Source organism: Euprymna scolopes, chromosome 29, assembly GCF_053919585.1.
Source record: "Euprymna scolopes isolate OS-2025 chromosome 29, ASM5391958v1, whole genome shotgun sequence".
In the NCBI taxonomy this organism is placed as follows: domain Eukaryota; kingdom Metazoa; phylum Mollusca; class Cephalopoda; order Sepiida; family Sepiolidae; genus Euprymna; species Euprymna scolopes.
This window is the reverse complement of record NC_136510.1, coordinates 76,821,157-76,839,214: the sequence shown is the minus strand read 5'-3', so window position 1 is coordinate 76,839,214 and position 18,058 is coordinate 76,821,157. Positions and strand designations below refer to the sequence as shown.

At 33.6% G+C, this 18,058-nt stretch overlaps 1 protein-coding gene across 1 annotated transcript in view; it reads left to right on the top strand.

Annotated features, from left to right (window-relative positions):
- LOC145252728 (adenosine kinase-like) overlaps positions 1-18,058 on the top strand; it is a 134,489-nt gene that overhangs the window by 46,881 nt on the left and 69,550 nt on the right. Inside the window, exons 4-6 of the mRNA XM_080112582.1 lie at positions 2,639-2,720; positions 10,744-10,913; positions 15,366-15,471. Of these exons, the coding sequence (XP_079968708.1) occupies positions 2,639-2,720; positions 10,744-10,913; positions 15,366-15,471 (358 nt within the window). The remainder of the gene's footprint in view (positions 1-2,638; positions 2,721-10,743; positions 10,914-15,365; positions 15,472-18,058) is intronic.

Sequence of the window (18,058 nt, the reverse complement as noted above, 5' to 3'; positions counted from 1 at the left end):
TTTCGAAAATCATACGATGTTTATCAATATATTTTAAAAAGAAAAATGTCGGCGTGCTCGCTATTGAATTCGGTAAGTTCGGGGGAAAATGAATTCAAACAAATTATACAAAATACTGTTAGAAACCCACCGAATATATGGTCAGCCTATGTCACAGTAACATATATTGAGCGAGTTTCTAACAGTATTTTTTTTTGTTTAAACTCGTTTTTCCAAACTTACCATGTGCAGCAGAAAGCATGCCGCTATTTGCATTTTTCATATACATTGGTAAACACTGTTTTTGGAGCCGAACAAACACTTTACATTAAATAAAAACACTAAAATTATCCAGTTTGGTAGAAAAGTAACTTATCTTGCTTTTGATAACATTTATTTGGTATATATTTGTTTTTTGACAATTTTTTCGAATCTGTGTATAGTAAAACAAACCCTGAATTTTTAATTAATTTGTGTTGTTCGTATATCTCGGGAGAGAATAAAAATTTCCTATTTCATTTCCCGTTTCAGTCATGTAAATTATTTACAGTTAAAATGTTATAAAAAACAAAAACTTGAAGTTTTAAATATATTTCAAAGAAATAAATTATGCCCGGTGCTAAAATATGGAAAAATTCATCGATCGTAAAAAAAAAAAAAATAAAAAAAATTGTGAAAAATGCTAACTTTAAAATATTTGGAAATACTCAGGGAAAAGTTTTATTATTGAAAGAACGGACTGAAAAATATATAAAAATTGTTTCTTTTTCAGTAAAAAAAAAAAAAAAATGAAATATTCGACTTTCTTCGATAGAAATAAAAGTTCAAAACCAAGTTTACATACTATATTTTGTTAGATTAGAATTATCCCAATGTGCAATTATAATTATTATCCAAATAGAGAATTGTTCTTTCTCTTTAGAAGAACATACATGGGCATTCGGTAACAGACATATTTTTTATGCCTGTTAGCATGACCACATGGTTGAACACTGGAAACTTTCTATACCTACAAGTTGATCAGGAAGTGACGTTACACTGTCATGTTCACTGGCCTACTCTCTTTTCTACCAAAAAGGATGAAAAAGAATGTAAAAAAAAAAAAAGTCGTTTTTGCCGTTGCGTTGATCGCCAAACCGGAAGTGATGTAGGTTTAAATTAAGGCTAGTCAATTGAAAAGAGGGGATGACATTCGGAAATATTGGCAAAAAAAGCGACCCCCTCCCTGTAGAAAAATGCCCAGTGTAGGGTGAAGGAATTAATGTTTTTGGCCAATTTTTCATTTGTCGTTCAATACCGATCTCATGAAAATCCGTCTCCTCTGTCAAAAGTTTTAGGTAGACATACATACAAACAGGTGAGATTTATATTATAGATGCCCATATATTATAGTTTTTAGTGCCAATATGCAATTAAAGCAAAATAAGTGGTTTTAGACTATTAAAATAATTTCCATTGCTATTGTTTAACCATTCATTTATTTTCATGATCACTTTTGTTTGAAACATGATTTAAATAAAAAATCTATGACGTTATAACAAAGCTATAATTATTTTGAGGTAATGTTTTAAGATCTATTTATAAGAAAATGTAAAATACCTTGCTTTGTAGAACATCAGATTGAAGATCTCAAAGTTTTGGTTTCCAGTTATGGCATCCACGTTGTTTGGAATTTCTTCAGTACTAGCCTGGGTGCCTAGCGTTGCCGGGTGTTTCAAGGTGTGTGTTGAGCAAAAAGAAAAAAAAAAGTAGTAGTTGGCAGGCAGGCTTGAACCCATACCGCGATGGAGGAAAAGAATGTGAAAAAAAATAAACGTGATGTCTTTGCTGTTGCGTCCATCGTCAAACCGTAAGTAATGAAGGTTTAAATTAAGGCTAGTCAATCGAAAAGAGGGGATGACTTTTGAAAATATCGGCGAAAAAATGGTCACCCATCTGGTACTGGCCAGCCTCATTGTTGCTTAACTCAGGGTTATGTAAGCAATGTATCACTTATGAAAAAAAAGAATTAAACCCTTATAAAGTTGATTCTTCACTTAATCATCAAAACAAATGTTAAAAATACATTGAAATTTACAAGACTGTAGTTTCTTCCAAACCATCATTAAATTTTGGATTTTTTAATTTCGCCACGTGAAATCTATAGAATGAGATAAAAGATGCAATTATTTGAAATTCAGGTACTTATGTTATATTTTTGCATATTCTTATAGCAAATCATTCTGAATCTTATTTAGACGAGAAAAAAAAAATTGATTCAAAAAAATCTTTTAAAACAATGTTTAAGTGTTATCCATCAAGACAAAAATGATGGTGAATGGTGTTTTTTGGAAAATTTTAAATTCCATTAAAAATAGAAAAAGTTTTCTATTCTGCTTTTCATATAAAATTCAGGTTTAAAAAAAAAAAAAAAAGTTGCTCAAGAATAATGGGTTTTAATTGTTTTTTTTTTTTAAAACTTGGTTTTTCTTCCATTTTTTTTGGCTGTGCCTGGTATTAATGCAATATTTTTCCATTTCTAAAACAAGATATTTGTTAACAAAAATTATGACTGATAGACACACACACACACACACACACACACACACACACACACACACACACACACACACAAAGAGAATGCCCTTGTATTGTAACTGAATTTTCTTTTTACATCTAGGTATTCAGAGATGGTGGAGACCTTCAAAGATGTTGAATTCATCCCAGGAGGTGCCACACAGAATTCATTGAGAGTTGTACAGGTAGGATTTTAAATTATTACGATCAGTGTAATTGTGAGACTATCGACCTTCACCTGCTTTCCTTCTAGTGTTAGGAAATGGGGGAGAAAGAGAAAAAGTATGACAAAAGGCAAGAAGAAATCGGTTCATTGGGACTAACTAAGGTATAGGAAATATGGGTAGTTGGAAAGACGATGGATAAGAAGTTGTTCACCAAGGAAGACAAAAGGAAGCTGAGGTGGATTGTATGCTAAGGTGTGGTGATGATTGGGACAATGAAAAGTCAGTATATTTTAGTTAGTTTTAGGAGCGACAATGAGTTTTGTGACAGTTTATGATGGTTAGATTTGATTTGTGGACAGTTTTGAGTTCGTGATGGTTGACAAGTTGTGAGTTGGACATAGTTTAAGGCAGGTTGTAGCTCGGAGGAGATGCGGAAATGAATTGATTGACTGACTGATGAACACAGCCTCAACATTAGATGTAGATGTGGATCTTAGTGTGTAGAGCCGATGGTATCACACGCACATGCAGAATACAACTGATATTGCACAATGTGTCAGTTTGTGGTTTTTGTGTTTTGTTGGTCCCCCGACAAAGGAGGGATTGGACCTAGTAATTCACTCTCATTTGTTTGCACTCTTCTCAATAACCACGCCTTGGATGTTTTTGAAATTTTGCACAAAAAATTACTCATGGTAAAAGTAAATTTTTGCCAGAATGAATTTTCCGGGATAACTCTGGTTGCCTCCCTAGGGGGCATTATAGGGGTAAAATTGCTCCCAAATCATTCATTCGTTCATTTGTTTGCACTACACCTTGGATTTTTAAAAAAATTTGTACAAACATTAGTCATGGTGAAAGTAAATTTCTCACTTGTGGAGGGGACCCCACATGCTCAGCTTGTTTTATTTTTACTTTTTTTTTTTTTTTTTTTTTTTTTTATAATTGTGGATCTGTGTATGCCATCTCAACAGCCGCCAATGTGAGAGACAATTACATGGTCAGAGGAAAAGACGGAGATCATGGAAACAATGGGTTGTCGATGTTGTCTAGTGGTTGCACATAATACAACAAGATTTACATTGTTCCCAGAGATGATGAAACAAGCTTCTTTTACCTTTTTCATGCTTTTAACTCGTGTGTCGCAGATCGGTAAACCGGAAAATAAGAAAAAACAACAAATACAACTCCGTAACCAACTTTCCTTTTTCAAAAGTTTTCAGTTTTGATACTGCTACACTATTCATGTGAGAAATTGGATGGCTGATAGCCACTTGCAGCATCAAACACTTGAAAGCCTCCTGGATGCCGCAGCACATTTCCCTATCACCTGAGGCAAAAGTATGTCGACTATGACGCTTCTCACAATGTCTAAATCTTAATGACAAAAAAAAGAAATTAAAAAACTTATTTGTTCTTTTCTTCTTCGTTCTTATACGACATAATCATGTTTGCACTGCAATTCTTAGATCACCAAAGTTAAGCAATATTGATCCTGGTCAGTACCAGATGGATGACCATTTGGAAATATTAGGTGCTGTATGTATTTAGGTTTGCAGATATGTATAATACATCATGGAGTTGAATGCCCCTGATGTGGAAATGGAATCATGTCGTCTTTTCTAGGGTGACAGTTTTATCATTCCACCCTGTAGTTAACATCAGCAGTTGTTCATTCTATACATCAATTATCCACACATTTAATAAAACAGACTAGATCAATGACGATCAATGAGGAAGACTATTTGTGATGCTATGGACTACCACATCTTCTCACAACCGGAAGCAGATGAGGTAGAAAGTAGATGGCAACATGCAAGCAACAGATCTATCATACCACACAGACCAAGTGACACCATGAGTAGTCAAGGAAAGGGTCAAGAAATGAAAATCAAAAGGAAGTATTTAGTTCCAAATTAAGTAAGCTGAAAGTAACTGAGAAAAGACCAGATATTTAGCATTTCTGGTCGAAAGTAGATATTTTTGGTTAAAACTAGCTGTTTTAAGAGAGAAAATATAATAGGATGTTTTTTTTTTTTATTTTTTTAAATTTTTTACATAAATGTTGAAAAATAATTTATAAAAGAAAAGGGCATCTATGAAAACTCAAAATAAAAAAAAACAAACTATTAAAATATCTTTCAGGGCAGCTGTTGACAGCAAGGGGGAATATCAATTAAAATGTGGTCAAAAGACCATAAATAATTGAGGAAAGACATTTTAAACATATACCCGTTAAGTTCCAAATTGTGGTGTACTCTTTTAGCTTGCACAGATGTGATTGTTGTAAGGTGATAATAACTGTTTCGAGAATATTTAGAAGATTCTTCGAACAAGCTCCGTGCAAAATAGAGAATGTCTCGTTCAAATACCCTTTAACAAACATAAAGCTGCAATAAATTCAAAGTTATTTTTCTTTGTTCGTTTTCTTTTGATTTTCTATTTTTTTTTCATGCTATAATAAAATAAAAATTAACTTCAACCATCAATAATATATCTTGTTCTCTCTCTCGTACTATGATGATCTTAATTTATGCAGATTTTCAATTTTCTGTTGATTATTATATCATAGCCAATATATATTAGTGATTACAAAAGAAAATAAAAATGACTTGTTTGCCATCAGCTAGAATTGAAACCAAAACATACAGCTCTCCAGCCTTATTCGTTACCATAAGTTACTAGATCTTATATACGTCATATAAAAACTATAAAAATAATTTTGTAAAAGGTATAAATGTATATTTGCACCTATGTAGACGAGCACTTGAAGTCGATTATGCCTGCTAATTTTTATTTTTATTGAATTTTAACTCCTTCCTTAGCTATTTTTACCAGCTAAAGACCAAATTGAACCTATTTCACAGGTCCAAATCCCATATCAAGTTTCAAGTCTGTAGACAGAAAATATTTATCTGTATGAAAAGATTTAAAAAAGCTTCAAAACTAATATCATTTTAATCAGAAAGTGTTATGTAAGGACAAGGGAGATAACTCTGTCAAACTTTTGATTATATCAAGAAAACAGTTTCAAACATGTCAAATTAAAATAACATTAATTAAAAAATATATATCTTTCTTTACCTGCAGACTATTATTTCTCCTCACCAAGAATGAAACCTTTCTAAACTTTTAACAAAATAAAATCTTTTTTCTCTTTTTGTGCTTTGGTTTCAATTCTAGCTGATGGCACCCAAGTCATTTTTATTTTCTTTTGAAATCACTAATACGATGGGCGTGCAATAAGTCATGTCCCTGACCCACTTCCCATAGCAGTAGAGCAACGAAACTTGGCACAGTTATTAGTCTTTCTCTACATTGGAACCACCCAGAGTTATGCATTTCTCCCATCGTTTGATGCAGCTTTGGAGACCGTTTTTGTAGAACACCCCAGGTTGGTTCTCCAACCACGACGTGACTTCAGAAATCAAGGTTGCATCATCTGGGAAACGCTTTCCTTTCAAAAACAACTTGATGGCTGAGAAGAGGTGAAGTCAGAAGGTGCAAGGTCAGGAGAGTAGGGAAGATGTGGGAGGATTTCATAACCATACACCCGTGCTTCTGATCTGGCGACATGCAAGTTGTGGACCGGAGCGTTGTCCTGCAGAGGAGGGTACCTTTGCTGATCTTGCCCTGCCTCTTGATTTTGAGTGCTTCCCTTAATTTCTTCAAAAGTGAAGCATAATAGGCTCCTGTAATTGTGGTACCCTTTGCCAGGAAATCTGTCATCACTACTCCATCCTGGTCCCAGAGGACTGTGAGCATGACCTTGTCACCGGAGCCTTCTTTGGAGGTGGTGAGTCCAAGTGCTTCCACTGCATTGACTGGGCTTTGATCTCTGGATCATAGTGATGGACCCAGGTTTCATCCTGTGTAATCAGTCTTTTGAAAAACTTTGACTCATCTTCTTGGCACATCTCCAAATTCATCCTTGAGCACTCGACGCGTTCTCGCTTCTGGAATGGTGTGAGCAACCTGGGAATCCATCTGGCAGACGCGTTATGCATATGCAAATGGTCATGAATGATAGTTTCCACAGACCCTGTACTAATCTTGACATCTTGGGCTATTTGGCGAATAGTAATGCGCCGATCTTCCAAAATGGCAGCCTCAACTTGATGGACAGATGCCTCATCAATGGCAGAAGCGGGGGTGGGGGACGACCAGGTCTGGGAGCTGTTTCCACAGACTTCCGGCCATGCTTGAATTCACAATGCTAGCGTTTTACAAGGTCATATGATGGGGCATTATCACTATAAGTTTCTTTCATTTCATCAAGTCTCCTGTGGTGTGCGTCCTTTCAAATACAAAAACCGGGTCACTGCTTGACATTCAACAGGCTCCATTTCACACCTGACTCAGTTCAAACACCTGTAAAACAGAAACCACAATTAGTTCAGAGCTGTAATTTGCCACATAACCCGTAGAGATATAAATCATTGCACATGCAAAATTTCAGCTAAATCAGACAACTGGAAGTGGGTCAGGAGCATTACTTATTGCATGCCCCTCGTATATATTCGCTACAATAAAATGATCGATAGAAAATTGGATACTAGTGCACTTATTGATCTGTGCTGAAATAATAACATTTAAAAAGCCATTCTTAACATGGGGAGGGTATTTTGTACCCATTCTGTACTTTAACCTTACAATTGAATAAAAATCAAAACTTTAATTAAACTTGGAAATATGATTTTAAAAAATAGCACGGATCAGTAAGTGCATTAGCACCGAAAATTGACTATGATAAATACAAAATACAGAAAAGATTCATTTTGGTCTTGTCTTTTTGTATTTACATGTGGATGTTTTTTCTTTCTTTCAATTGGTGCATGTTAATGTTTCTTGCCTGCTTAAATCTGATGACATCTCGTCCTCTCTCACTGTACCTTGTTTATCCATCAATGGAGATTATTATACAGCATTAGTGCATTTAAAAGAAGAAATCACTAAAACAAACGGCCACAAATGCTCTTTCATAAAGATTGCATCATGTCACAAGTCAGTGACAAAATTACATAAGTTGCACTTCTGGAAGTTGAAGGTCACATCCTCAGTGCAGACGATACTCAGAATAGAATTGTGACTTTTTTAAGACTTCTATGTTGTCATGGCTGGCGTAATGTGAGCATCCTCTGTGGATCAAATAAAGGGTTCTGTTCGAAACTTCATGTAGATTCCCAAGTTTGACGGAAAGATTCTAGAGTGCGATAAGGAAGAAAGTTGCGGGTTTGAAACGTTCAGATAATGAAAATATGAATTACAGGAATTGCACTTGGAATTGTTTCTTCTGCACCCACCCTATTCTCCAGATCTCCATCCCAAGACTACCGGCTGTTAGCAGACTTCAAAAGGGGAAAATGAGTTAGTGCCACTAAAGTGATATCAGCAACTGAATTGTATTTTGAAGCCAAAGACAAATCATTCTAAAAAAAAAAAAAATTGCAGTTTAGAAAGAAACTGTTGGTAAATAAAGTCAAATTTTGCCTAAAAGTTTTATTAGTTAGGCCTGGGACTTGATGTGACATTTGAAAAAAGAAAGTCGGGGGTAGGGTTCAAACTATCTTGTTAACAAACCATACTAATATGTCTACCAGCTGATACTTATGCTCATTTGACTATATACTGAATTATCTCCCTTATGGTCACATACAAATGAATGTAGATATTTAACGAGACACAACTTGTATTAAGGAAAATCTTTAAACAGAGCTTAAAAACAAAAGCAAGGTAACTGTTAACTAACTAGCCTGTGATAAAATACAGATTTGGCATTGTTGACTGGTCACAAAACACAGACATGGCAGTGCTCGTCTGAGCTCTAATCTGTGACTGGCCTGACTTTCATGAAAAACACTCATCTAGCTGAAAACACGATCAATAATTTCCCCCACTCTTTATCTGTGGTTAAACCTAAACATAGATTCCATGAATAAGACTTCTTTCTTAGAACTGCATGCCTGTGGCACTCCATTCCATTTTCCTGCTTTCCAATTTACTACAATATGCAAGTGCAATGCGAATAAATTCTTGATGAGCCAACCCCTTAAGTAATCCAATTTACCAAATTTCCACTACTAACGATGACTGACATGTTCCTCTTGATCACTGTACACTCATTAACCCTTATCCTCGAGTGGCCTCCTGGTCTTGATAAGTGGTGACTCCTTTGTAAAAAAAAAAAAAAAAATAAAAAATAAAAAATCACAAAACTAGCCAAACATTTTGGATAAGGCTGTCTTACAAATGAGACAGAATCTCAAAATAAGCCTACTATGGAAATAGTTCAAGTCACCAAAAATACACCAAGACTTTCCATTGCAAAAAAAACTGGAAGAATGGGCTAACCAACAGCGTGCTATTTTCTAGATGAATTCACCCAGGTCTATATAGATAAGAAGAGCTATATAGACTGGCTAAAAAGAGGGTTGCTCCACTATGATCAAGGCTTGATGACAAATGCTTTTAAGAAGAGAAGTGATCTTAGCAGTGACAAAAGATGCAGGTTTTGCCACTTGAAAGTAGTGTGTGAGCCACTTGACCTCAAGTTGTAAGGTTCTGCTGGGGCACGTGGAATTTATCAATATCTCTACTGGAAAATCTGTAAAAAAGAAACTGGATATGAAATGTAGCAACAAGTCCTGGGAACATATACGAGAAAGAACTACTGAAAAGAAGTCCTGCAACAAGTATGACCTTGCAATTCACGCAGCTACATACCTATGAAATAGAACTATTAAACCTAACGTAACGATTTGAGACAAGGAGAAAGAAGCAATCTTAGTGATGCAGGGTTGAGCGTAGTTGTGAATGAAAAGGAAATGAAATACTAACGTCTTATGACCTTTTTTAGATCTCCATCACTCCAGTAATTATAGGAGCAACTAAATTCATGCAAAATAATTTCCAAAGCTACCTGGCAAATATACTCGATGAACCAAGTGCAAGAGAGTGCACTGAAAGGGACAGTTAGAATCTTAAGGGTCTCTTGGTTGGAATGTATGAGATAGCAAGTGAATGTCTGGCATCTGGTGGGATGTCCCATCCCAAGCTAGAACAAAATAAGAACATTAAAGAGATTGATTTATTTTAAAAAATATTCTAACCTACTACTGCTACTACTAGTACATATGTTTAGACTTTGAATAAACCGATGAAATCTTTTCGAAACCACATTTAAGATGTGAATATATTTTGAAAAAATCATTAGATTAGATAAAAAAAAAAAACAATTTTAAAAAAAAATTTTTGGATAGTAAATTATCCATCATCAGAAAGCTTTTTTTTGTAATTATAAATATTGTGTTATCAAAGCAATGATCAGATGTTGGTAAATGATCTAAGGTGGTGAGCATCGCATTATATGCACTTTTTTTTATGCATGTAGTCGCGGTAGTGTAATGAGATTTTATGAATTTTGAATAAACAGACAAAATTTCTTTGAAACCATGTTTACGATGCAAATATATATATTAAAAAAAAATTTTTTTTTTTTAAACTTGTTTTTATTAATTTTTGATAATAAAATATCAATCAGCAGAGAAATCACATTACGCATGACCACATACATAAAAAGGTTAATATGAAGAGATGTTCTCTACCTATTATGTAAGAATGTTGAAGCACCATGTATAGTTATAAAAAAAAAAAAATCTTTTTTTCTCTGATGGTGGATATTTTACTATCCGAAATTAATAAAAAGGTCAAGTAAAAAAAAAAAAAAAAAATTTTTTTTTTTAATGTATGCATCTTCAACTTGGTCTTAAAGACATCTGGTCTGTTTATTCAAAATTTCAAATTTCTTTAAAATGCTTCTAGAATCTTTCGCCAACTCAATATTTTTATGTATTAAATTGATAAATTGACAGTTTTGTGATAGATTTTTATTTTTGGCAGATAAATAAAAACTTAAAAGCTCTTCATAACTTATCTCTCAAAAATTTAATGGATTTTTTTTTTTTTTATAATTTCATCATTATTCTATACGTTTTTACACATTTCAAAACTTGACTTGAATAATTTCCTTTTTTGTTTTCAGTGGTTAATTGAAATGCCCAAAGCGACTACATATTTCGGTTGTATCAGCAAAGATAAATTTGGTGATATTTTAGTGGAGAAAGCCACAGACGCCAAAGTGAATGTGCAATATCAATACACTGACAAGGCCCCCACGGGAACGTGCGCTGTTGTTGTTATGGGCAATCAAAGGTCAGATATACATTTTTCTCTTTCTCTCTGTTTTCTTCTTTCCTCTGTTCTGACCCTTTTTACCCCTCTCTCTTCTGGAGACAAAAATATCTCAAAACATGTTTTGGTTACATTTTTAAAGATTTTCAAGAAGTTGTCAACATGCTTGAGATAGTTGTAGTCAGTAGATAAGATGACAGATGACTAAGGCGGATGAGACAAGTTCAATTGCACAAAGAGATGCACTTGACATGTGGTCAAATTTTTTCTGTTGAACTTTTTTTGTTGACTAATGCCAGACACTACAGGAGTTGGATAAAATAATTGAAATGCTTTGTGAATTTTGCATCAATTTTAAAACGGTGATAAAATTGAAAAAAAATTATCAAAATGATGGTTCATTTTTTTTCTTTATGGTTATTATTGGTCCCGAATTAATTGTTTAAATTTAATTTTATATTTCAAATAATGCATATTAGTTTGAAAAATTAAAACAATAGATTTATCAGATTTTCAAATGCAACAGATTGTTAGTGCTCGTATTGTAAGTGCTACTGTACAAGTGTCTGAGATGATGAATGCATTGAGAGTAACTCTCTCAAAGGTGATGACAGCCTATGAAAAAGAAGGGAAAGCATCTTCCTCTAAATAAAATTCTGGAAGGAAGCTGAAGCTGTCTTAAAGAGATATTAAAGCCTTTGTAAGGATCGTGAAGAAAGAGCACAATGCCAATGCACACAAAATTGCAGCAGAGCGTAGCAATCATCTGGATAATGCCGTTTCAACAAAAAAAGTTTGCGGGGGAGCTTACTGAGCTGAATTTCATGGGAGGGCTGCTTTTCAGAAAACCACTAACTTTGATTATTTTCCAACGTTTTATCCAACCCCTGTGTGATAATATTAGGTTGGTGCAAAAACATTTTCTTATATATATATCACTTTTATACATGATTCCTGATTTAATTCATTGATATATATATATATATATATATATATATATTAGTTGTTATATATCATTTTGAAGCGCGGTTTTCACTCTATTGAATAGCGTTATTCGTTACCGTTCTCAATCTCTTCGTTCATTTTTTTGCAGGCTTTTCAACATGGACAAAATTCAAATCTGCACGATTTTCTTGTTCCAGTTCAAACTAGGCTGAAAAACTGCCGAGACAACTTGTGATATCAATGATGCATTTGGCCCAGGAACCACTAACAAACGTGTGGCACAACAATGATTCAAGAAATTTTGCAATGGTGATGAGAGCCTTGAAGATGAACATGGTCGCGGCTGGCCAACTGCGGTTGATAGTGAACATTTGAAAGCCTTAATTGAAGCTGATCTTCATAAAACCACATGAGAAGTTGCTGTTGAACTCAAAGCAGCTTCTTGAATCTGGGCAAAATGATTACAGTGGAGAAGTACTGTTGACAAATTGACGAAATGCGGCAGAAGCTCCAAAATATGTGCCCGAGATTGGTCAATATGAAGGGACCAATTCTCCTCCATGACAACGCTCGCTCACATGTTGCTCAACTGACCCTGCAGAAGCTGAACGAATTGGACTATGAGATTCTGCCTCATCCGTCATATTCACTGGACCTCTAACCCACCGATTATCACTTTTTCAGGCATCTTGACAACTTCCTGCACGAAAAATGCTTCAAAAGCCAAGATGATGCTGAATCGGGCTTCAATCTTCATCGCTTCCAGAACTCCAGATTTCTATACTAATGGGATAAATAAACTTGGCAGAAATGAATGGATTCTAATGGTTTTTATTTCGATTAAGAAAGTTTATTATAAAAGGAGTTATGATCTTTTGAAGTTGAATGTCAAAAAATTACATTATTTTTGCGCACCAACCTAATATCAACACCCTCCCCTTAAAAAAGTGTTAAGAATTAAAAAAGGAGCAAAAAACACATAACAAAAAAGAGGAAAAAACACTATGACAAAAAGAGAAAAACTATAACAAAAAGGAAAAAACATAACAAAAAAAGAGGAAATAAGTTTATCGTCAGAACAAGGATATAGAAAGTTGTTCACCGATGCACACAAAAGGCAGCTGAAATGGTATTGTTAATTAAGACGTGGCAGTGAACAGGAACAAAAGGGCCGGATATATATTTAGTTAAATAAGATACGACCACGTGTTACTATCTAACTACATAGAAACCCGCAGTTATCACGTGGACTTAATTCACATTCAACACCATGGCGAAGAATAAGAGAAAAAATATATATATAGATTGAAAAAGGAGTATATCTCTGAAATATTTCTTTAAAAATAAACAAGTTTATTTTATATAAAAAAAAAAAAATTTGCATTGCAGTTATTTGGCTTCAAATGTGTTCAATTCAACACGTATCTTTAATTTTCAAATTTCACTCAACGCTTCTAATGGATAAACTACCCATATATTTAGTTATTTTTACGGGCAGTTTTAAGAGTATCAATGTGTTTTGCGACAGTTGCGAACGGTCTTGGGTTTGCAACAGTTGAGGACAGTGTCCAGTTTAGGACACTTGGCGGCTGAGAGATTGGATTTTAAGATGAGGGATAAGAAATCAGGCAGAGAAGAAAATCATTGAGGGCTAACGGGACCAAATAGCTAGCGACGGACAATGTTTGGGGTTCCTCCTATGCTACGCAACAGTATCACACACACACACGCATCCAGAGCTTCATTGATTTGCATCAAATACTCATCTTATGTTTTATCATAGCGCGATCACAAAGGCGATTGGGTTACATCTGTACACTGATGATACTTCTTTGTAGTCACTGTTTCTACAGAATTCAGAAACCTGAGGTGTCAGATTTAGATGAGCAACACTGCATCTTAAGACGTATCTGACTCTTTTTGTAGATGTACAAATGTTTTGAAGAGAATGTGTGAAAATGAGGAGCAGTGTACAACATTTTACAGGGAGAAACCAAAAATTGAAGATTAGTCCATTTTTTTCTTTCTTTTCTTATAACCTGAATTTCTAACATAATATTTCGAGTTTTAAATTTACCAGGAAATGTTGAGGAAATAGCATATAAAATTAAAGCATTTATTTCAAAATGGAGTCGAAGATTTGAAGAATACAAAAGTTATTGTTTCCCTTTCAATTTAACATAAACTGCTTTCTATGCTTCAGAATTGGGATTGATAATTCTCATATCTATTTTCACAACATTTACACCGATGTAATTTCTATCCTTTTTCCAGGTGTATCTTTTCAAACTTTGGGACCTCATAGTCAAACTCTGAGAACCTGTACAGAATTTTGAATTAAACCTTTCAATTGTGGCACAATGGATAAAATTGCTTATTACCATTAGTTCTAGTTTTTTGCCGGTTAATGGTTCAATCTTTATTGCAGGCAATAATATCATAGGATATCATAATAATTAATACTTCTACCCGGTCATGGCTGAACGAACAAGGACAATATGCCTCTGTGTATTAAATAAACCATTTAGTTCAAAAGTTCATATAGGTCCTCGAGATAATGATTCTGGAGTTTGAAAAGATGTATCTGAAAAAGTTTAAAAGGTTACATCGGTCGAAACATGAAGATAACCAATTCAAATTAATTATGAATTTTTTAGGTGACGTGTGTCATAACAGATAACATATTAGGTAAAATTTAGTGATACTCTTTTGTAGTTTGAATGTTCAATCCTGCATGGTTGATACTCAGTTGATGTAACCTTCCACCTTGTTCAGCTTGATTTTGTCAAACTTAAGAATTTTTCTATTCAGAAATCTGTATGGAATTTTGAGAATTGAGAATATAATAATCAAGTAGTTTACATAATCCAAATTATCACTCCACATCTCAAAAATACCGAATTGCGGATTACTTAAGACTTTTACTGAATCATGACTGATGGAACGAGAGCATACTACCTCTGTGAATTAAATAGAGGTTTCCGTTAGAAATTCTGTGCAGATTCCTGAGCTCAATAGACATACCTGATGAAGGCCAGAGATTACATCGGCTGAAATGTAAAAATAACACTAATGATGAGAATGATACTGCATTGCGTCCCAATCAATCTTTTTTAAAGAGGAGACTTTGCTGGTTAGGCTTTTACTATGTGCTGCAACCCAGGAGAGGTCACCTACGAAGCAATAGTTTCAGAACCATTCCAAGATTAACGAAGACACCTGGGAGGCGAGCTGAAGACATGGTTACACATTGTCAAAGTTTACAGGTCTACAGTGTTTGTTACTGGCCCCAGGTCTGGCTGTCCATAATTGTCTTGGCCGCTGTTTACTGTTTTGTATGGTCTGTGTTCATCCAGAAAATTGTGTGCTCTATGGGAGGAGCAGGCTCAACCCGTTCAGGATGAATGCTGCCTCAAGTCGAAATGAGAACAGTAGTCTGAATAATCCGAATTAACGGCTTTTCTTTTTTTTTTTTGTTTGTTTTCATTCTTTATAAAATGGTTTTCCCTTTGTACTTCTCTTTTCCAGATCACTCTGTGCCAATCTTGCCGCTGCAAATTGCTTCACAGAATCCCACTTAGACGATGCCGATAACTGGGCGTTGGTCGAGAAAGCAAAGTACTATTACATTGCTGTATGTATCACTTTGTTGATTACATTTGTTCCTTCAAAAATAGTTTTGGAGTTTCGTGTCCAACTATATATAATCTAATTAGACACTACAGTGAATAGGGAAAACATTAGTGCTTTTGTAAAAGTGGTTGAATGAGGCAGGAAGAATAACTAGGTTTCATTTCGAAAACAAGCAAAAATAAGAGAATTTAGAATCCTTTTTACACTGGAATTGTTAAGTTTGTTTCAATCGTAATTATTTCTAATTAAAGATATTTTTTAATACTAGTTAATCTATCACTTCGGACATTTAACTCTGAGTCTATTATTTTTTAATAACAATTTAGTTGCAATTATTAGTTATAAGATGTTCTTGTTAGATTAGGAAAACTTTTTTTATATTTGGAAATAAAATTTATGATAAGTAACATTGTTACAGCTTATGCAATTTTTATGCTCTGTATATTAATGAGTTTAATGAATCTTTTCAATTTTTTAATATTCGATTGATTAATTGTAATGGAAAAATGTTTCAGTGTTCAAGTATTCTTGTATTATATTTTTTTATCCCAATTTAATGTTAATTAGTTTCAAACCTACTTTTATGTTTAATAATTAAAAATGATGCTTATTTGCTCGGTCAAATTATTTTAAAAAAAATGTTATCACACTGACCTAAGTCAGAAACTTTTTACAATGGTTTTTATTGTTAAAAATAAAAATATATTCAATTCATTTGTTTAATAAAGTGCATGTTTTCAACATCTTAAATTTTCTGTTCATTTTATGTAGTCATGGGACGATTCCAATATTTTCTCAGATTTCGATACAATATTGATTCTATTCTAAATTTCTAATTTGTTTTAAATTTCTAAATATACAGTAGTTTTTTTTTTTTGTTTGTGTGTGGAGGGGGACAGATTATCACAAAACCCCATCTAATATGGGCATATATTTACACAGACGAAAAATACACTTGTGGGTGTGACCTATAGATTTTAGTCTTACTGGTAATTAAAATCAATAAATATTTATCATTGCATTATTAATAAAAGCCATGAAAAATTAAATTTTAAACAAAAACAAAGAAATAAAAATATTAAAAAGAATCGTTCTGGGCATTGGAAAATAAGTTAAATTTTCCTGATATTTATTTCAATACCCCAGTGAGTTCCAGTTTTTTCCGATTCCTAATTCCGATTAATCATCCAGCACTAATTTTATGCTTATTCTTTTAGTGAAACCTAGTTCATTATCAACCTTTACAAGAGCTGAAGATGGAATATGCAAATTAGTCAAATTTTACAATTTATTTTGGTAATCCTACTTTTATATTATAAAAGTAATATATTAATACATTGTTATTAATACAATGAAACATTCCACTTACAGTCATTTAAAAAATGGGGTAAAGAACTAGTTATATTTTATAGATATATCTGCTGTTGTTGCAATAATGTTCACTTTAGCCTGGTTGAACAGGTTTCTTCTGGCTTCAGAAAAAGAAAAATTTAAGAATTATCTCCCCTGGCTTCTGAAGTTTGTGTCCAATAATGGACATGTTAACCCCCCCTCCTTTTTTTTTTATAAACAATCCTCAGAGTTAAGTGATTTTATAATTTATAAGTAGGGCGATGACAAGAGAATATTCTTTTCATTGCTTTGACCTTCGAGTATATATCAGTTAATATCTATGTTTTTAGATACAGTGATGTGGTTCTCGATTGATTAACCGGGTCTAACTGTGTCGGATATATACTCGAGAGTCAAAGCAATAAGAATATTCTCTGGTCATAGCCCTATTTATGAGTGTACACTCTCCTTAAAAATTATGAAAGAATAAAATTATGCGTTGCTAGTGCTTTTACAAAATAAAGTTTCCATTGGTAAAGTTAAGAGAAATAAGGAAAAAATATTTCAAACTAGAAACTTAAAAAAAAAAAGAAGAAAATTACCTATCAATCAGTATTGAAAAAAGATAAGGAAAGTCTCGTTATAAAAATAATGAGGGGATTTCTTTCCAAATTAATGTTAGACTGCAGGGTTTGTATGTATGTGCAACTTGATATTTGCTTTACACCCCTCTGATTTATTTTGACTCTGACTTTTGTGTGATAGACAGATACATGTTTATATATGAATAAATACACATTGGTCTTTATTAAAGAGTAGAGGATGACTTAAAATTGCATTGGGTGAATAAATTGTGAAAAGCAGATAGAAAATTTTGTGTGCTTGTGATGACAGCTCTGTGGATGATTATATAAAAGCCCCCCCCCCACTTCTTGAGTTGAGCACTCTTGGTAATGATATCGCCTGCTACTGTTTTAGTGTAATTGCAAAGCTCTTTGTAAATAAAAAAAAACAAATGAAGTACTCTGGATGTGGTGGTCAATGTTTGTATAAAGCATTGTTAGAGATCATTACTGCTAGTGTTGATCTTGTGACCTATTGAGTAGGGCTACTATCAACTTGATGGTTGTTGGTTTGATCCAGGGCTTAGGATAGGTGTTTGTCTAGCCACATTGATATATATATATATATATATATATATATATATATAGAGAGAGAGAGAGAGAGAGCAATTTTGTAAAAATTTTTTTTAGTTC